This window comes from Cebus imitator, unplaced genomic scaffold (assembly GCF_001604975.1).
Source record: "Cebus imitator isolate Cc_AM_T3 unplaced genomic scaffold, Cebus_imitator-1.0 Scaffold495, whole genome shotgun sequence".
Lineage (NCBI taxonomy): Eukaryota > Metazoa > Chordata > Mammalia > Primates > Cebidae > Cebus > Cebus imitator.
The window spans coordinates 420222-441692 of NW_016107810.1; the positions used below are offsets into that span (position 1 = coordinate 420222).

Here is a 21471-nt window from a genome sequence, read left to right on the forward strand (position 1 = left end):
GCGGAGGCTCCAGTGGGGCGGAAGATCCGCCCGGGAGAGACGCGGCTCCCGGGGCCCGGGAGAGGCGCGCCGTCCGCCTCCGCGGCGAGGGGTTTCCAGGGACGGGACCCCGGGGCGGGCCGGGCCTCCGCGGGTCTCGGGGCGCAGTGGCCCCGGGGGGTGCGTGCCAGGCTTGGGGAACCGGCCTGGCGGCCTCGGGCCTGGGGGACACGCGCGCTCTGCAGAGGAACGTCTCGTTTCCCGCTTTTTCAAGAGCCTGTCTTCTCGGAAGCATTGATGATCCGAATCCAAGTGTCACGTTGCGCCCCAGAAACGCTCCTTCCCATGCAGCCGCGTCCGGCCCTGCGGGGAAGGAGGCGCCCCACCGGCGAACCGCGGGCGTCAGGTGCTCAGAAACGGAACCAGGCACCGAGCTGCGAAACCAGACCTCCGCCCTGCGTGGATTTCATCGCAGCTCTTGCCCGTTGAATCGTCTCGGGTAGAACTGCCATGATTTTGGTTTTCTCAGAAGCAAAACACATCCAGGGGCCAGCGTGGGAAACAGGCCTTTCATCCCAGCACCTGGGGAGGCCGAGGCAGGAGGATCGCTTTAGCCCAGGACTTGGAGACTAGTCTCGGTAACATGGCGAGACCCCTTCACTACTAAAAAAAAGAAAAATCTGGGTATCGTGGTACCTGCTGTGGGAGGATCGCTTGAGCCCAGGAGGTGGAGGCTACAGTGAGCCATGATCGGGCCACTGCACTCCGGCCTGAGCAACTGTCTCAAAAAAAAAGGAAAACAGCCAGAGATACACAGCATTAATATTTTCAATAGTAGAACTATAATGCTGGCCAGGCAGTACCTCTTGCTTTAATTCCAGCATTTGGGGGAAGCCAAGGCAGTAGGATCACTTGAGCCTGAGAGTTCAAGACCAACCTGGCCAACACGGAAAGATTCCATCTCTATTAAAACAAAAATGTTACCAAGTGCACACTTTGGGAGGCTGAGGCAGGCAGATGAGGTCAGGAGATCGAGATTATCCTGGGCAACATGGTGAAACCCCGTCTCTATTAAAAATATTAAAAAATTTAGCTGAGGATGGTGATGGGTGCCTGTAATTTCAGCTACCCAGTAGGCTGAGGCATGAGAATCGCTTGAATCCAGGAGGTAGAGGTTGCAGTGAGCCAAAGTCGCACCACTGCTCTCCAGCCTGTCCACAGCAAGACTCCGTCTCAAAAAGTAAAAATTGTGCCAAGTACAATACACATAAGGATTACAATAAAAAAGAGAATGTGTATGCCAGAATGAAAAAAGGAACTTATTCTGCCAGGGAGTCAACTTTATGAAGGTAATTAAACTGAGATTCTTCAGAGACTTGTGGCCAAGTAGCTTCTCATTTTTCCCAGATAAGTTTCTGCTTAATGGTAAGAGTTTACATACGCACAGCAGGAGGTGTCTGCCACCGTACCTGCACTTGCTTGCTCAGATAATAATTGAAATCAGTGCAGCTGTCCAGTACAGCTTTAGCCACTGAGTCCAGCTTTTTGTTGAGCTGTGATGGAGGCAGCAGTTTTATCAGCAGTATTTCCTGATAGGCCAGATATGCTGGCAGTCCTCCCAAGTAAATGCAAACAAATGCTGACTGAGTCCACTGGAGTATTAAAGCACTGCATAAATCAGTCACAGTGAGTATCTCACTTCCAGCTGCCAAGAGAGGATGGGGCTTTGGTACTCCCAGATGTCTTGCGATCATAGTGTTGATGACAGCTCTCAAATCTTGTACAAACTGCCAGCCCTTCCCATTCGACTTCCTTGCAGGAAGGATTGGAGTATTGCATGCTAGTGCAAGGAATAATTAGACCCTTTTTAATATAGTCTTTTGTTTTGGATCTTATTCCTTCATTTGCTTCAGGCCTTAGAGGATATTGCCTGATACTGGGAAAGGATTAATCAGGTTTACCTCCATTTTAATGAAAGTGGCTGAATATATTTTACTAATGTCAGCGGAAGATTGTGACCATGAGTGTTCTGGCAAAGCTTGCCCTAAGCCATCCTTGTCATTAATTAGTCCCAGTTTAGGAAAAAGTTGTCTGATCTGCATTTTTATAATTTCAGTAATTTCTCATTCTGTAGTTGTTCCATTTGCTCCTATTCCCACCTAAATCCATTTTTTCGTTTTGGGAGAAAGGGAGGCATGCATTGTGACATTCCAGCAAGAGATGTCTGGGAGGTGGGGTAATGAAGAAAGGAATGAGGAAAAGAATGCAGGCCCTGGGATTCTAAGGGCCTGGGCTTGTATCCAGTGACAGGCCGATTAGATAACCCTACCATTTGTACAGTTCCCTTACTTCAAGGAAGGGGACAATTGGAAGTGGTGGGGCTAAGGACAAAAAGAATAGCCCCAGTGTCTTTGAGGGCATGTGTCTGATCTTCGTTTATGGAAATGTCCATCTCTCCTAGGGCATTGGTAGAAACAGGAGAACCTCCCTTTTGTCCTCAGCAATCCTGTTCATCATGTGGGATCCTGTTTTTTCATTGGTCCTGCTGTGAACTTTTCTACAATCTTTTTGAAATGGCCAGGCTTTTTACAATGGAAGTAAACAGCCCTTTCATCATTAGAAGGAGGCCCTGTCTTTTCTTAAAAGGCCTTGTTTGGTTAGTTGTTCTTATAGTTGCAGATTCATAATCTTTGAGACCGTAGTTTTTTTCTTTCTGAATCGTTTTAGGAAGTTGATCTGTATAGCTTAATAATTCGTGGGTTTGTATATTCACCCAGTTAAGCTGGCATATCTTTTGACTTTGTTAACCAAACCCTGACTTAAGCCATTGAGGAAAGTAGAATTTATAAGGAGTCATTCTAATGATCTTAAAGGCTAACATTATGCATTCCAGAATATTTTTTAAATGTTTTTCCAGACTCTTGAAAACATTTAAGCACAGATTTGTCTGGACTTTTAGTGCATTGTTGAATTCTCCTCCAATCTTTTTTTTCAGGAAAGAACCTGGGGTAAGCCCTCAGGAAGAGCCTTGGCTGAAGTCCTTGTTCAAGAAAGGGGGGCTTTGGAATTGACTGGGAAGGTGGAGCACCAAAGCCGTACCCATCAGCTCTCACACTTTGGTTTGTTGGGTGAATCTCACTGTCCTCTGGGAATTATGTGCTTGTTTCCTCCCACCCAAGGCCATCACCTACTTGGAGCATTTTTTTGTTGTTTTGTTTTGTTTGAGATGGAGTCTTGCTTTGTCACCCAGGCTGGATGCAGTGGTGTGATCTCCGCTCACTGCAGCCTCAGCCTCCTGAGTAGCTGGGATTACAGGTGTCCACCACCACACCTGGCTAATTTTTGTATTTTTAGTAGAGACAGGGTTTCACCATGTTGGCCAGTCTGGTCTCAAACTTCTGACCTCAAGTGGTCTGTCCACCTCAGCCTCCCAAAGTGCTGGAATTGCAGTGGGGAGCCACCATACCCAGCTTTGGGGCCTCTCTTCCATGCTCTCCAGCAAGCACTGAATAATCCACGCGCTTCATTTTAGGGAATCTTTGTTTGGGTGAAGTAAACCTCTCTGTCCTTAAATTTTGGATTCACTCACCCATTGTCATCACCTTTGCTGTCTCTGATGCAGATTTTTAAAGAAAACATTCAGGTTTATTTTAATACCGCAATGTGGCAGGACAGCAGATAGCAGGCAGCAGGCAGTTGGTGAGAACTCAGCTTCTACAGGCAGGAATGGAGTGGGAGAGGCCCTCACTGGTCCAGTATTTGGGAGGATTCTGTGCTTGGTCCCCATAAGCTGCAAAATGTGTTCAGTATTATTGGACTAGGTTTGCGGACAGGGAGTTCCCAGGGTTTTTGAGGTTAAGATTTCCTCTTGCACAGCTGTGGGTTGATAAAGCAGATGTCAGAGCCCCAAAAGTAGCTAATTTGGAGAATGTCCATTTGGAAACAGTGGAGAGGTGGGTGCAGCCAGAAGCAGAAGTTACTTTCTGCAAGGTTAACAAACGAAGGCTTGTACAGCAGAAAATACACCCTGCTGATGATATTTAAAGAAACATCTGCCTCCTGCAGGATTGCAGGGGGCATCACAAGTCTTACATTACTGGTTTGTTTTTATGATTTCATAGACAAAAATTATTTTTAAAAATCTGACAATACCAAATGTTAACCAGGATGTAGAGAAACAAGAACTTTCATATATTGCTGGTGGTAGTGTAAAGCGGTACAGCCTTTTTGAAGAACTTCTTGCAAGTTTCTCGTGAAGGTAAACACATGACCCAGTAATTCCCGTCTTAAGTATTTCTCAAGATAAATGAAAACATATATCCATAAAATGATGTTTCTGATTTGCCTTATTCATAATGGTCAAAAGTCTAAACACAAAGTCCATGAACAAGAGAATGGATAAACAAATTATAGCATATTCATACAATATAATAGAATTCACCAATAAAAGAATTGAACTACTGATACATGTAACAACATGGATGAATTTCAGAAACATGAGGTAAAGAGCCATATACAAAAGAATACATACCATATGATTCTACTTAAGTTGTATCCACCTAATGGTTTCACCTTGCCTGAGCTGCCTAGACAGGGCCAATTTATTGAGACAAGGAAATTGCAATAGAGAAAGAGTAGTTTACACAGAGCTGGCTGTGCAAGACACTGGAGTTTTTTTTATTATTCAAAATAGTCTTCTCAAGCATTTGGGCATTTGGGATCGAAGTTTTTAAGGACAAACGTTACCGTTTTAAAGTACTATAGACTCTGGTCCTAAGAAAAGCTAGTTGAAGCAAAATGAAACATGTCCATGGAGGTACAAACTGTAGCACAGGGAAGTCTAGTTCCTGAAAGGCACAAAGTCACTAAGAACTGAGCAGAGGGATATACATGTGACCATGTGACAGGTATTTTTAATTTCTGAAAAAATAGAGACAGGGATGGCTATGTTTCCCAGACTGGTCGTTAACTCCTGGCCTCAAGAGATCTTCTAGCTTTGGCTTCCCTACGTACTGGGATTATAAGTATGAGCCACCATACAGGCCCCAGTGACAGATTCGGGAAAGAAGAGGGCCCTAGATTGTCTACCACACCAGCTGGTCTACTAAGAGAAAAGAAGATAAAAAATGTGAACTGGATGGAGAGTTGGAAATGTTATCAGATGAAGTGGTTTATTTGCCTTTGATAGGAAGAAAAGGAAAGGTTTCTCACAACTCAACTCCAAACCCTTGAATAGAAGTGGCTTCCTGGACTGAGTAGTTTAAAGCTTCCCAAAGGGAGAGTAGCCCCTGTGTGCATGTGTCCTCTGCTCCCTATGCCCTCCCATCACGGTAGAAAGTAACTGCTGCTAATGTGGCTGAGCCTAAGATAATTGTTCATATTCCTGAGATAGAATGAAATAAAAATAAAATCTTGCACTAAAATTGGGATTTCAGTTAGAGATTGGGTGAGACAGGGAACTTGTATATTACAGGACATTCAGGAAGAGAAGGCTGTAGATGCCAATATGTATATAATCGTTAAATACGTTGATAGAAAAAGTAAAAGTTGAACTATGTTTCTTAAAATGTAGAAATTATTAGAAGACTAGAGTTAGGTCCTCAACTTTCAAACTACTTGAGAAAAAAAAAAACTAGCAATAGGAAAGGGGAAATAGCAAGTCTATGAAAGATTGGAATAAAACAGTTAACAAACTTGATTTCACGTTTATATGAACTTTCATAGCAACACACAGAAACTACATACTTACACACCCTTGGATCTTTTTTTCCAATCTACTGTATATTAAATCACTTTTCAAACAAAACCTCAAATTCTCAAAAGTAGAAATTATTCAGGCCGCATTCTGAACACAGTATTTTTTCTCGACAGTATCTGTAAAAGGAAAACCTCCGCCAAAAATCATTCCAGTTGCTAATTATGAAATCTTTCTGGCTGGGCGCAGTGGCTCACGCATGTAATCCAAGCACTTTGGGAGGCTGAGGCAGTTGGATCACCTGAGGTCAGAAGTTCGAGACCAGCCTGGTCAACATGGGGAAACCCGTCTCTACTAAAAGTACAAAAAATTATCCCAGCAGGATGACATGTGCCTGTAGTCCCAGCTACTCCAGAGGCCGAGGCAGGAGAATTGCTTGAACCTGGGAGGTGGAGGTTGCAGTGAGCCGAGATCACGCCATTGCACTACAGCCTGGGTGACCAGTGAGACTGTCTCAAAAAAAAGAAAGAAATCATTGAGCTACTCTTAATGTCAATTTAAAAATCTAAAGAGGGCTGTGCATGGCAGCTTATCCTGTAGTCCTAGCACGTTAGGAGGCAGAGGCAGACAGATCGCTTGAGCTCAGGAGTTTGAGACCAGCCTGGGCAACATAGCAAAACTCTGTCTCTGCCAAAAAAAATTTAAAAACTAGCAGGGTGCCAGCTGTTTAAAAGGGCATGGTGGGAGGATCGCTTTTAAGCCCAGGAGGTCGAGGCTGTAGTAAGCCATGATCACACCACTACACTCTAGCTTGGGTGACAAAGCAAGACCTTGTCTCAAAAACAAAAATCACATGTTATAAGTCCTAATGAATTGATGAATCTAATTACTACTCAAACTGCCAGTACTGCAAAAAGAGATACAGACAGAAATCCTGTGCCTCCTGATGGAAGAGCCTAACAGCCTATGAAATAGTTTTGTCTTTTTTCTGCACCCTCCCAGGAAAATAGAACCTGAACCTGGCCTAGGCTTCAGAACTGCCTAACAAATTCAGAACAGAGGAATACATTAAGTGACACTGGTCCAGGTGAGTTGGCTCAGGCCTGTAATCCTAGTGCTTTGAGAGGCCAAGGTGGTAGGATTACTTGAGGCCAGGAGTTTGAAATCAGCCTGGCCAACATAGCAAGACCCCCATCTCTATAAAAAATAAAATAGATAATACTCTAGAATTGGAATCAGCAAAATACAGAAAGTGGGAAAGTACAGTATGATAAATGAGTTTTTCAATAAATACATTGCGTCAGGCGCGGTGGCTCATGCTTGTAATCCCAGCACTTTGGGAGGCTGAAGCGGGCGGGTCATGAGGTCAGAGGTTCAAGACCAGCCTGACCAACATGGTGAAACCCCATCTCTACTTAAAAATACAAAAATTAGCTGGATGTGTTGCACCTGTAATCCCAGCTACTTAGGAGGCTGAGGCAGGGGAATTGTTTGAACCTGGCAGGCGGAGGTTGTGGTGAGCCGAGAGCATGCCACTGTACTCCAGCCTGGGCAACAGAGCAAGACTCCGTCTCAAAAAATACATACATACATACTTACATACATACATTGCAGGAGGAAAAATAGATGGATTTGTTCCCAATTTAGAAAAAGAATTGGAAATTTGAGCACGTGGACATTTGAAGATTTTGGATGATTACTTTTAGATGTGATAATAGTATTGTAGTCTTTCTTTGGCATTCTTTTGGCATTTTTATCTTTTAGTGTGTCATCTATATGTTTGCTAAAATAGTTATGGATAAAATGAAATGATGTCTTGGATCTGCTTCAGCGTAGCACAGGAAAGGGCCATGGCCGAGGGTGTGGATGAAGCAGGATTTGCTGTGACTTGACAGTTGTTGAAACTGGTCTTAGGTACATATGGGTCCATGTTATTCTATCTACTATTGTATATGTTGGATATTTTTCACAATAATAAAAAAAAGATTAAAGTCAATATGTATTACAACCTAAGTGAGAACGATGGCATGCTGAACACATTTTTTAGCCTTGCCTTCCCCTCGAGGCCTCACTGAAATGACAGTAAAGAAATATGCAAGAGACTAAACCCACAATGGAGGGAGAACTAGGGTGGGTTCCTCAGTGGACCAGCGTTAATAGCATCTGGAAGATGAAGTACCAGGAACACTGAGGATAAAAAAGAGCACAAGAAGGCTGGGCACAGTGACTCACACCTGTAATCCTAACCCTTTGGGAGGCCGAGGTGGGCAGATCGCCTAAGACCAGGAGTTTGAGGCTCCAGTGAGCTGTAATCCCGTCACTGCAATCCAGCCTAGGCAACAGACTGAGACCTGTCACACACACACACAGAAGCAATCTAGAATGTCCAAAAGCAGAAGCAGATTCAGGCTTTGTAAGACCTAAAGTTATGCAATTTTTAAAACAGCTTTATTGAGATGTGGTTAATGTACATAATCTGCACATATTTAAAGTAATAATTTGATGAGATTTACATTGTAGACAGCACAAGACCATCAGGATGATGAACATGCCCATTATCTCCAAAAGGGTCCTTATCTGGCTGCTTTCACCCAGTGTCATTACTTTGGGATTCATCGATGATGCATGTATCAGTAGCTGGTTCCTCTCTATGCCTGAGTAGCATCCATTGTATGGATGTACCACAGTTTATTTGCTGTTCACCTGTTGGACGTTTGGGATGTTTTCAGTTCTTGCCGCTGGCAAATTGAGCTGCTATGAAAGTTCACATTCATGTGCCAGTGTTTGCATCTCCATGTTCTTTCACTTCTTTCAGGTAAATACCATGGAGTGCAGTGGCTGGGTCATATGGTACGGGTGGGCTTAGCTTTTTAAGGAACTGCCATCGTGTTCTCCAGAGTGCTCACACGTGCTACATTCCCACCAGCAGCAAGTACCAGTGGTTGCACACCCACTCCAACTGTGATTTGGCCGGGCTTCTTAATGTTAGCCATTCTGCTGGGTGTGTGCTACCATCTCGTGATTTTAACTTGCATTTCCTTATCAGGACATCCTTTCACAAACCCACAGATCCTGCTTACCGTTTGTATCTCTTCCTTAGTGAAGTACCAGCTCAAATCTTTTGCCTAGTTCTTAACAGGGTTGTCTTATTTAGTTCCAAGTTCTTTGTTTATTCTGGATACAAGTCCTTTTGTCAGAAATTTGTTTGCAAATATTCACTCCCAGTCTATGGTTTGCCTTTTCATAATGATATCTTTGGAAGACCATAGTTTTCTATTTTTACAAAGTCCAGTTTATTGATTTTGTTAATAGTTCATGCTGACCAGGCGCAGTGGCTCACTCCTGTAGTCCCAGCACTTTGGAAGGCCAAAGCAGGTGGATCACGAGATCAGGAGTTCGAGACCAGCCTGGCCAACATGGTGAAACCCCTTCTCTACTAAAAATACAAAAATTAGCAGAGTATGGTGGTGGGCACCTATAATCCCAGCTACTCAGGAGGCTGAGACAGGAGAATTGCTTGAACTAGGGAGGCAGAGGTTGCAGTCAGCTGAGATCGTGCCACTGCACTCTTGCCTGGGAGACAGAGCAAAAAAAAAAAAAAAAAATAGTTCATGCTTCTTGTGTCCTAGTGTATTCGTTTTCTGTCGCTGCTGTAACAAATTACCACAGACTTGATGGCTTAAAACAACAAATGTATTCTCTCTCAGTTCTTGAGGCCCAAAGTTCAACGTCAGTTTCACTGGGCAGAAAAGGTGCCCACAGCACTGCACTCCCTCCAGGGGCTCCAGGGAAAATGTTTTTGAGACAGGGCTTTGCTCTGTCACCCAGTCTGGAGCACAGTGGTGCAATCACAGCTGGCTCACTGTAGCCTCGATCTCCCAGGCTCAAGCAATCCTCCCACCTCAGCCTCCCAAGTAGCTGGGAATACAAGTGCGTGTCACCCCACCCAGCTAAATTTTGTATTTTTTATAGAGATGGGATTTCCCCATGTTGCCCAGGCTAGTCTTGAGCTCCTGGGCACAAATGATCTGCTAATCTGGGCCTCCCAAAGTTCTGGTACTACAGGCGTGAGCCAAACCTGGCACCAGCATGGCAGGGGCAGTGTTTGTGCTTCATGCTCCCAAATCGATGGCCGTGGTTATCTGCAGGACTGGCTGATTCTGCTGTCCTGGCCATGTGGTTGCTCTTTGCTCCTGACCAGTTCTCAAGTCTGGACTCTCCCAGCCACCTATGAGCCCTCCAACGCTGTCAGCAAAGGTCTTTTCCAATTTAATCAGCCAGGGCTGGTCTCTATTACGTGCAACTCAGAAACTTTCCTGATAGAGGGTGTTTGCCAAAAGCCCATTGTGAGCACCATGCTTGGCTGTGAAATATGAGTGGCATTTCCATGTCTGGGCAACAAGCGAGTGTGCTGTCATCAGCACTGCCTGCTTCTCAGCTTTGTTCTGGGGGGCTTGGGCCATGCCCTAAGACAGGATGGAGAAATGAAGCTTTAAAAATACCAAAAACATAACACTGTCTCCATTGCCCACTATCATCCTCTCCACATGTAAGCTCCATGAGGGTACGGATCCTTGTCTTTTAGGGTTATTGATGTACATTGAGCACCTAGAACCATGCCTGGTATATAGTAAGTATTCTGTTAACATTTGCTGAATATAAATTCACAAAGAATAATAAAATTATTCACCTAAAAAATCAACTGGAAAACTATTTGAACAAATAAGAATGCAATAAAGTGTGTATTAAGAGGTAAGCGTATATAAATCCATGACTTTCTTATATACTGGCAATGACCAGTTTAGAGATGAACAACACCTGATTTGTAAGAGCAACAACAACAAAATCTAGGAAGAAATTTAAGAAGAAATGTTCAAGCAAAGGCTGATGCCTGTCATCCAGTTACTCAGGAGGCTGAAGAGGGAGGAGCTCTTGAGCCCAGGAGTTTGAGACCAGCCTGGACAACATAAAGAGACCTCAGTTTTTTTTTTATTTCAAAAAAAGATTTGGGAGGCTGAGGTGGGAAGATCCCTTGAGCCCAGGAGTTTGAGACCAACCTAGGCAACATGGCAAAAACCCATGTATACAAAAAATTAGGTGCACCTGGTGGCAGGTGCCTGTGGTCCCAGCTACCTGGAAGCTGACGTCAGAGGATCACCTGAGCCGGGGAGGTCGAGGCTGCAGTGAGCCAAGATCGTACCACTGCACTCCAGCCTGGGCAACGGAGTAAAAGAGAGAGACCCCTGTCTCAAAAACAGAAAGAAATGTTCAAGACTCAAGATACATACAAAGAAAATCATAAAACTTTATGTTAAAATATAACAGACACTATTCAGGGCCCCCAAGCCCTACCCAGGACAGCGCCCAAGCCAGCCACGTCTTCTTTAAAAAAAAGAAAAAGAGGACATTATTAAGAATGTAAGACATAGCATGTTCTTAAAGGACAAAACTGATCTTAACGGTGATCATAGGGACAGCCCAGCTTCTCCCTAGCCTTATCTGGGCCCCACAATGTCCTGAGCACTTGACATTGAACGACCCCCTTTAACACTGTCCAGGACTCATGCAGGCAGGAATTATACTGTTTTGTTTTTTTTTACAGAGTGGAATATCCGTTTTATTGAAATAAAATGGATTTCCATACATTCACTCCGTGACTCAATTGAGAAGATATCTACCACCCACACAATAGGCAAAAGATTAGTGATGGAATATGCAAATGGATGTAAAAATCATGGTAAAGGTACAAACAACACAATCTCTTTTGTTCATTTTTGAGACAGCGTCTCACTTCGTTGCCAGGCTGGAATGCAGTGGTATGATCTCAGCTCACTGTAGCCTTGGTCTCCTGGCCTCAGGCAGCCCTCCCACCTCAGCTACCTGAGTGTTGGGGCTACAGGTGCACACCATCATGCCCAACTAATTTTTTTTTTGTATAGACAGGATCTCACCATGTTGCCCAGGCTGCTCTCAAACTCCTGAGCTCAAGTGATCCACCCGCCTCGGCCTGCCGAAGTGCTGGAATTACAGGCGTGGGCCACTGTACCTGGCCCAAACAATACAATCTCATAAGTGGAAAAACAGCTGGCATCTCATGAAAACAGAGACATGGCCAATGAGCTGAAAAGATGCTCAGCCTTAGCAGTCCCAGGGATGTCATGCTAAAGCAGTGAAGCCCTTCCTCCTCTCCAGCTGCGCTCACTGCTGGGAACTGGTGGCTCAGGGGTCTCTGTCCTGCCTGCTCACCCTTCACATCCCCTTGCTGCCTGTTGATCCTTATGCCTTGGTCCAGCTCCATCTGCTCATTCCCTAAAGTGTCCCTTTCCTTGTGTGGCTTCCAACTGGCCAAGCCCAGCTGGGCACCCGGCCTGCACACAAGCTGCTGGGAGTGGAAAGAGAGGAGATACAGACATTCAGACTGGTTTCATTTTAAATTCATTGCCACCAGCTTAAGCAGACGCTTGTTGACTACTACATTTACCCAGCCTGGTACCACTGAAACACATCCTTGTGTCCTGCCACACAGAGAGCGCGGAGCTGGGATCACACTGCCTGCCCCTTCTAAGTGAAAGGTTGCTGGCCAGGCGAAGTGGCTCGTGCCTTAATCCCAGCACTTTGGGAGGCCAAGGCAGGCGAATCACAAGGTCAGGAGATCGAGACTATCCTGGCTAACATGGTGAAACTCCATCTCTGCTAAAAATACAAAAAATTACCCGGGCGTGGTGGCACATACTTGTAATCCCAGCTACTCAGGAGGCTGAGGCAGGAGAATCGCTTGAACCCAGGAGGCGGAGGTTGCAGTGAGCTGAGGTTGAGCTACTGCACTCCAGTCTGGGCGACAGAGCGAGACTACGTCTCAAAAAAAAAGAAAAAAAAAAAAAAAAGAAAGGTCACTGAGCACGGGAAGCTGTGCCTTTGCAGGCAGGTCAAGGGCCTGGCTTTTGGGACCCAGATGGGCCTCGTGTGAAGGGGAGTGACGATGGGCTTGTCTAGAATCTGCCTGAAGCGGGGACCTGGAAGAGTGAAACTGAAGGAGGCTGAAGTATTCCCCCAAAGGCAGGGAGACTCCAGACCCTGAAAAAGTGGCCCAAGAGGGCGGGTCAGCTTTGGTCACCTGGGAGGCCAAGCAGCGTGTAGGGAGCAAAGACCTCTGGTCCTCACCACTGGCTCTTGGGCTGTCCCCAGAGGATGAGGAGCTGCAGCTGGAGTGGAAGTGGGCAGAGCCCAGGCTGGAGCAGGAGGCATTTCACCTCAGAGTAAAGCTGGGAGTTTTGGTAGTTACACTGGCTGGGACACAGTGATTACTTCGCTGAGACCAAATCGAAATGGGCTTGAAAATGGGGCAAGATTTTACCCTGGCAGGGAGGAGAGGACACTGGGGGAAGGAACAATACAAGTGTTTTCTCTTATATTAATAATTCTCAAAGCTGCAAAAGTGGGTGGGGGGTTATTCAAACAAATGTAACTCTTCTGTTACCTTCACACATCAGTGACACCAAATGCACAGACGGAACCATCAGGGGCTGGCGCCAGAGAGATTATTCCTCCACCTCTGCAGCACCTGCCTGTGTGCTTGCAAAGGGTTCTGTCTCCCTCCCTCTTCCAGGAAAACACTTTTCTGTGATTTCACAATGATATTTGTACTATGCCGGGGCTATTTTTAGGAGCTGGTGTGATGAAATACTCAGCACTGTACACAGTGGGCACACACGTACGTCCCGCCTGTGTACTTGTTCAGCATGCCTGGCTGGTGAGAGAACAGGGGCCTTTGGAAAGCAGAGGGTGATCTTTGATAAGACGCTGGACCGCTGGCCCGAAAGCGCTCAAAACAGGAAGTGGCCACTAGACTCAAGTCACATTCCTGCCAGAGGCTGGACGCAAGCCCTCAGGCCGGGGATCCCGGGAATGCTGGACTGGTGGTGTTTATTTGTCCTTGGGTACGTGAAGCAATAGCTCCGTTGCTCCTCCGTGAGGAGATTGCAGAATGTTCTGGCTAGAATAACCAGTCAAGATGGTGTCAGAAGACGAAAGTACAGCAGATCTAGTTTAGAGGCCTTCATTGGCTTGTGTTTGTTCTTCTAGAATGAGCAACACCTCATTCTATAACATAGAGAAAAGGGCCAAGGAAGCAGAAACCAGAACACAGAGCTGATTGGTCTCTTCAACGTTAAAGGTTTAAGCAGAAGGCTTCCTTACTGTGCTAACTAAAACCGGCCTGGCTGGGAATTTGGCTGCTATCTCTTCCTCTCTCCTGATTTCTGAGAAGCTCAGATAAACAGTTTCCACTTGGTGGTGTGGAAACTCAGCACAAACAACCCTGTTTTGGTTTCGTCTGTTGGCCTAGGGCAGGAGCTCTGTCCCAAGCCAGTGGTCTGCTGGCATTTCACTTCCCAGTGACACGGCACCAACATGCCTAACAAACACTCGTCTGTCCTGTCAACCCTGTGTGTCTCGTTTTTTTTATTTTTATTTTTTAGAGACAGGGTCTTGCTCTGTCTCCCAGGCTGGAGTGCAGTGGTACAATCATAGCTCACTTCAGCGCTGACCTCCTGGGCTCAAGGGATCCCCCCTTCTCAGCTTCCCGAGGAGCTGAGAGTGCAGGCATGTATTACCACGCCTGGCTAATTTTTAACTTTTTGTAGAAACAAGTTTTCACTGTAGTGCCCAAGCTGGTATCAAACTCCTGGCCTCAAGTGATCCTCCCACCTTGGCCTCCAGAGTGTTGGGATTACAGGCATGAGCTGCTGCACCTGGCTCTGTCTCTTTCAAACACAAGTCCACAGTTTTGCTGACTCCTGGTGGCGATGGGGAAGGCCAGCAGGGGGTAGAGAGGAGGACACAGGCTTTTGTCACTGTGAGACGAGGCAGTGGGAGAGTCTGCAGATACCAGGGGACCAGAAAGCAGGGGACAGCTAGGGCTGGGGTCTGGGCTCCACTACTAAGGACTTGTGTCACTTGGAGAAGCGACTCACCTCTCTGGAGGTCCCCATCTTTAAAATGAGGGCACCATGGTGATTCCGTGAGTTCACGAGGGCACTGCATTTAGTGCCTGGCAAATTACAGTGCTTGGCAGGCGATGCCTGTGTCCGACACTCCTCCCCTGTGTTGTGACCTCCTAATAGGCAGTGAGGGGAGGTGTGGTGTCCTTATCTAATGCAGGAGGGGAGGGGACTGAGGCTCAGAGAGCCCATGGCCGCAGGAGCTGGGACTTGAAAACAGGCCCTCATCGCTCTTAGCACTGGCCTCATCTCGCTTCCCATCACCAAAAAAAAAAAAAAAATCAGTGATCAGCGGGAGGGGCCCATTGGGGCTGGGAGGGTGGGAAGAGTGGTCCCTCCAAGGGGACCCAGAAAATGCCAGTGTGGCAGTCCTGGGGCCCCTGGCTGGGCAAGTGGAGGCAGAGGCTGTAGCCAGAGGGCAGACCACTGGCCGGAGCCTGAGCCGGCAGGACTAAACCTCAGCCCCCTCAAGAGCCCCAGCAAAAGTCCAGCCCGGCACAACTGCTTTGTCCCTTGGTGGAAGCCCCCAGGCTGCACCTGGAATGGCAGAGCTCTCTCTCGAAGCACTGAGACACTGTCTCCAAGAGTGCTGCCCTTCTTAGCCAGGCCCTGTCCCTGGGTCAAAGGAGAATGGTGGGGCTCTCTGGGGTTATGATGGAGGGGACCCAGGTCAGGCTTTGCAGGGGAGGCCCGATGACCAGTTACCAGGTCTAAGCTCTGTTTTTTTTGTCTTGCCCAGATTCCTGTCTAAGGAGTCTGAGGAGTCATGCCCTACAGCCCATAAATTCTCATCAGATGGGTTTTATTTAACCTTATATATTGTGACTTTCCAAGCTGACTCTGGCATAACATTACGAGACAAAGAAGAAAATCAAAATATTTTACCCCAAAACACGATTCTCTGCCATATGTTGAAATGGCCCTGCAAAGCTGTCCTTTGTGGGGGAAAATCTGCATCTGTAAAGAATCTCTAGTAACATAGCTAGATTTTTTTTCTTCCAGGCCCTCCCAATCCTGAAGAGATTAACTAAAAGTCTAGCACCTTTTAAACATCTGAACAGGAAACATCTGTCATCTGTTGTCTCTAAGGGCCGCCACTGTAAAACTCCAAAAGAACCTTGGTCTCCACAATCTTTTATCTTAACCTGAATATTTCCTATTGATCCCAGGTCTTTAGACAAACTCAACCAATTGTCGACCAGAAAATGTTTACATTTACCTATAGCTTGGAAGCCCCCACCTTGAGTTGGCCCGCCTCTCTGGACCAAACCAGTGTATTTCTTAAATGTATTTGATTGATGTCTCATGTCTCCCTAAAATGTATAAAACCAAGCTGCACCCCGGCCATCTTGACAACATGCCCAGGCTGGACTGCAGCAGCACGATCTAGGCTCACTGCAACCTCCACCTCCTGGGTTCATGTGATTCTCTTGCCTCAGCCTCCTGAGTAGCTGGGATTATAGGTGTGTGCCACCACACCCAGCTAATTTTATGTATTTTTAGTAGAGCTGGGGTTTCATCATGTTGGCCAGGCTGGTCTCGAACTCCTGACCTCAGGTGATCCACCTGCCTGGGCCTCCCACAGTGCTGGGATTACAGGAGTGAGCCTTGGCGCCCAGCCGGGCACATGCTTTCAAGACCTCCTGAGGGCTGTGTCACTGGCCATGGTCACTCATGTTTGGGTCAGAATAAATCTCTTCACATATTTTACAGAGTCTGACTCTTTTTGTCGACACTCAAGAACAGCCAAACTTGCCGGCGGAATGAAGTTGCCTCAGGTGAGTAAAGGGGGCCATGCTATTTGCCAAGACACAGCTACAGGAAGAGGAGCCAGTGGGAGGTAGGAAGGCAGGGAAGGAGGCTTTGAGGGGGGCTCACTGTGCCTGAGGTGACCGTGGAATCAACATCCAGGTGCAGGCGGGACTCAGGCTTAGCATCCCCAGGAGAGAGAGTAGGGGCTGGGGGCAGAGAACCTAAGGCTCATTGTCACTGACTTCCTATAACTGAATGAAATGGAAAGTCCCCATCTCTCCACACAAATACCAAAAGTTCAGTGGCTACTCCCTTTGCAAGCCCCACTTTTCTGCTCTGCAGATGAGAAATGAAAGTACCTACGACGGGTCCCCTCCTGCAAGCAGTCAGACTGGTCGTAAACCAAGTCTTCACGTGCAGCTTTGTGACTTCACTTCAGCCTCTGATTGGCCAGCTTCCACAACCAATCAGACTGGTTGCAGGCCCTACTTCATTTACATAGGGTGTAAACCGGGTAGTGGGAAACCTCTAGAGGGTATAAACCCAAGAAAATTCTGTAGGCAGTGCTCTCGATGGATCCTCTTCTTTGGCCTGCTCCTGTGCTGTGGACTGTACTTCTGTTTTCATAAATCTGTGCCCTTCTTTGTTTGCTCTGTACGTTTTGTCCAATTCTTTGTTCAAAACACGAAGAACCTGGATGCCCTCCGCCCGTAACAGGGTGATCTGGTACAGCTGCTGGGAAGAGCCAGGGCTGCAGTTGCCCAGAGGGTAGGCAAGAGTTATCCCGTGTCTGCTCCCGAAGTCCAGGAATTAGCACATACCCCGCCCGCCACGAAGGCTGCCCCCAGTCTGGCTGCCCAGCATCCAGCCATGCAGGTGCACACCCTCTGCCGCCCTCCCTCCCCACGTGCAGGTGGGAGGCCAGGATGCCCAGCTGGGCACAGTTTTTCCTCTCCTAGCACCATTTTCACTTGTTAACATTGAGGACTAAGCTCCGATTTTTTTAAATCTTGCCCAAGTTCCTATCTAAGGGGTGTGGGGAACCATAAATTCTCATCAGATGAGTTTTATTTAACCCTATATACTGTGACTTAGTTTCCACGATGACTCTGGCACATCATTACGAGACAAAAAAAAAGAAAATCGGGGTCCTCTTTCTGTCCAGTGGTTTGTTCTCGGAGACTTGTGTCAGGACTGCTGATAGGAAGATGTCTTCAGGAAATGCTAAAATTGGGCACCCTGCCCGCAACTTCAAAGCCACAGCTGTTATGCCAGATGGTCAGTTTAAAGATGTCAGCCTGTCTGACTACAAAGGAAAATATGTTGTGTTCTTCTTTTACGCTCTTGACTTCACCTTTGTGTGCCCCACGGAGATCACTGCTTTCAGTGATAGGGCAGAATTTAGGAAACTCAACTGCCAAGTGATTGGTGCTTCTGTGGATTCGCACTTCTGTCACCTGGCATGGATCAACACACCTAAGAAACAAGGAAGACTGGGACCCATGAACATTCCTTTGATATCAGACCCAAAGCGCACCATTGCTCAGGATTATGGGGTCTTAAAGGCTGATGAAGGCATCTCATTCAGGGGCCTCTTTATCATTGATGATAAGGGTATTCTTCGGCAGATCACTGTAAATGACCTCCTTGTTGGCCGCTCTGTGGATGAGACTTTGAGACTGGCTCAGGCCTTCCAGTTCACTGACAAACATGGGGAAGTGTGCCCAGCTGGCTGGAAACCTGGCAGTGATACCATCAAGCCTGATGTCCAAGAGAGCAAAGAATATTCCTCCAAGCAGAAGTGAGCGGGCTGTTTATGCCAGGCTTGCAGCGGGCAGCCATGAGAACACAACCTCTTTTGTATTTTTTCCCCCAGGAGTAAAACACAAGACTTCAAAAAAAAAAAAAAAAAAAAAGAAAACCAAAATATTTTACCCCAAAACAGGTTTCTCTGCCATACGTTGAAATGGCCCTGCAAAGCTGTCCTTTGTGGGGGAAAATCCACATCTGCAAAGAATCTCTACTAACATAGCTAGACCTTTTTCTTCCAGGCCTCCCAGTCCTGAAGAGATTGACTGAGAGCCTAGCATCTTTTAAACATCTGAACAGGAAACACTTGTCATCTGTTGTCTCTAAGGGCAGCCACTGTAAGACTCCAAAAGAACCTTGGTCTCCACAATCTTTTATCTTAACCTGAACATGTCCTTTCTGTTGGTCTCAGGACTTTAGACAAACTCAACCATCAACCAGAAAATGTTTAACTTCTCCTGTGGCCTGGAAGCCCTGCAGTGAGTTGTCCTGCCTTTCTGAACCAAACCAACGTATTTCTTAAATGTTTTTAATTGACATCTCATGCCTCTCTAAAATTATAAAAGCAAGCTGCACCCCGACCACCTTGGGCACACGTTCTCAGGACCTCCAGAGGCTGTGTCACGGGCGATGGTCACTCATATTTGTTTTTGTTTGTGTTTTTGAGACAGAGTTTTTGATCTTGCTGCCCAGGCTGGAGTGCAATCGTGTGATCTCGGCTCACTGAAACCTCCACCTCCCAGGTTTTAAGCGATTCTCCTGCCTCAGCCTCCCGAGTAGCTGGGATTACAGGCATTCGCCACCATGCCCGGCTAATTTCGTATTTTTAGTAGAGACGGGGTTTCTCCACGTTGGTCAGGCTGGTGTCGACCTGCTGACCTCAGGTGATCTGCCCACCTCGGCCTTCCAAAGTGCTGGGATTACAGGCATGAGCCACCGCGCCTAGCCTTCAAATTTAGCTCAGAATATATCTCTTAAAATATTTTACAGTTTGACTCTTTTTATGGACAACATTAATGCCCCCAAAGCAAGAAAAAGGCCAGGCATGGTGGCTCACTCCTGTAACCCCAACACTGGAGGATCGTTTGAGGCCAGGACTTCAAGAACAGCCTAGGCAACATAGTGAGATCTCATCTCTACCAAAAATTTTTTTAAATGAGCTATTTGGGAGGCTGAGGCTGGAGGATCCACTTTGAGCCTGGGAGACCAAAGCTACAGTGAGCTATGATCTCGCCACTGCACTCCAGAATGGGCAACAGAGCAAGACCCTGTCTTTAAAAAAGTAAAAAAGCCCTCTTTCCCGCCTTGTGGAAAGTACCCTATCTTGCATAGAAGAGTTGCTCACTTAGTTATTCATGCTCCAGTGAGTACCTTTTCCCCACAGCCCTGCCCTCTCTGTTCCCTTCCCTGACCAGAGTTGTGAATTCTCACCCAATCCTCTCACAGCTGGCAGGTGAGATCCCTCAGGAAACAGCCCCCTGTCATTTGTAACAGCTTGATCTTCCCCTAAGCCCCCTCTGCACTGAGCTGGTGGAAGGAAAATGACCTTGAATCTCCCTGAGAGGTCCTCCCTGGGGATGTGCCCAGGGCTGTCATCTTCCTTGGGGAGGGAGTGGGCTACCGGTCTACAGAGCTTGCTGGCAGACATCCATCGGTGGCCCTGTGGTCCCCTGGACTCTGCTGCCCTGTGCAGGTGGTCCAGCCTCCACCCCAGGCACCCTCAGCCAGCTGCTTCCAGCATCTGTCATCCCTGGCTTCAGTCTGGGAAAGGCAACTGTGCACCTTCCCCCTATCCTAGGGCAGGCTCTTTGCCCTGAGCCCCTCCTTGACTCTCCCTGAGACTCAGGTTTTTGGGAGAAGCATCTGGAAAACGTGCAGGCTGATGGGTCCTCCACTCTCTCCCTGCATCACTCTTGGCAGAGCACAGAGCCCAGTCCTGCTGGAATGGGACAAAGGAGAGAAGTGCAGAGAGAGCGAGTGCAGCGTTTCCAGGGCCACCCCACGGGCCTTATTTTTCCCATCTGTTAAATGGAGGTGATGCTAAAACCTACTTCCTTGAGTTTGCTAAGGATTAGAGAAAGGAATGCACGTGAGGTGCTAGTGGGGCAGGAGAGCAGGGTCTGGAGGCAGGGAAATGAAGGTCAATGTGCCGATGGAGGAAAAGCACCGGGGTCTGGGGGCAGGGAATCAGGCCAATTTATGCTGACTTCTCACAGCTGGATCAAAGGGAAAATCCCCTCTCCCCATCCCGTGACAAAGGATCAAAGGCCACTCTCTCTACAGCCCTGTCCCTTCCACCAAGAGGGAGAGGGCCTTGGAGTGGCCACAGGGCATCCCTTCATCTGCACAGGACAGTTCACCTCAGCAGTTTTTTGTTTGTTTGTTTGTTTGCTTTGAGACAGACTCTTGCTCTGTCACCCAGGCTGGAGTCCGATGGCGCAATCTCGGCTCACTCAGCTTACACCTCCTGGGGTCAAGAGAATCTCCTACCTCTGCCTCCTAAGTAGCTGGGATTACAGGCATGCATTGCCATGCCCAGCTAATTTTTATATTTTTGGTAGAGATGAGGTTTCACCACGTTGACCAGGCTGGTTTCAAACTCCTGACATCAGGTGACACCTCTGTCTCTGCCTCCCAAAGTGCTGGGATGACAGGTATGAGTCACCATGCCTGGCCAAGAATATCCTACATTTACGGTGTGCTATGATCCCTCCTGGGGGTAAAAACTACATATTTGCTCTAAGTTCCCTCCAAGTTTCTCCAGGAGTATGATTTTCTGTTCTTTCCTGGTGAAACTACCTTTGCAAAATGATGACAGAGACAGTGAAAGAGATCTAACTTAACCGACTCCATCTTGCTTCTAACCTCCCAGCTGTCCTTTTTCATTCCTGGGCGTAGGCTGGACTCACTTTGGGAGAAACTTAGTTTATAGTTTAAAACGAAGATAGCCCTTTCCCAAAGCAGACCTCCATCTTGCCTGGGGACTAGATTGACTTTGTAGGACTAACAGTAGCCACAAGATTAGAAATGATGGTTTAGAAGTCAAGCAGCAGGAGGCTACAAGATTCCAACCCTCCCTAAACTGCTCCTAAGATCAGTGCTTGAGATATTTTGCAGACCCTGCACTTGATGGGTCCGCTCAGATCCATAAACTGGCTCATCTGATCTTGTGGCCCCCACCCAGGAACAGACTCAGCACAAAATGACAGCTTCAACTCCCTATGACTTCATCTCTGA

At 47.1% G+C, this 21471-nt stretch overlaps 1 protein-coding gene and 1 long non-coding RNA gene across 3 annotated transcripts; both read left to right on the forward strand.

The window, feature by feature from the left end:
- Positions 1-7325: 7325 nt before the first annotated feature.
- Positions 7326-10430, forward strand: LOC108292572. 2 transcript variants are annotated; one of them, XR_005197562.1, is made up of 3 exons: positions 7326-7588; positions 8195-8489; positions 9823-10430. It is a non-coding gene; the product is annotated as an uncharacterized LOC108292572 (long non-coding RNA). The 2 variants fall into 2 exon arrangements; XR_005197563.1 differs by having other exon boundaries at positions 8243-8489.
- A 7138-nt stretch (positions 10431-17568) lies between these two features.
- Positions 17569-18346, forward strand: LOC108292570 (peroxiredoxin-1-like). Its single transcript, XM_037733142.1, has one exon. It carries the CDS (start codon positions 17634-17636, stop codon positions 18228-18230), a length of 597 nt encoding a protein of 198 aa, XP_037589070.1. The 5' UTR covers positions 17569-17633; the 3' UTR covers positions 18231-18346.
- Positions 18347-21471: the final 3125 nt, after the last annotated feature.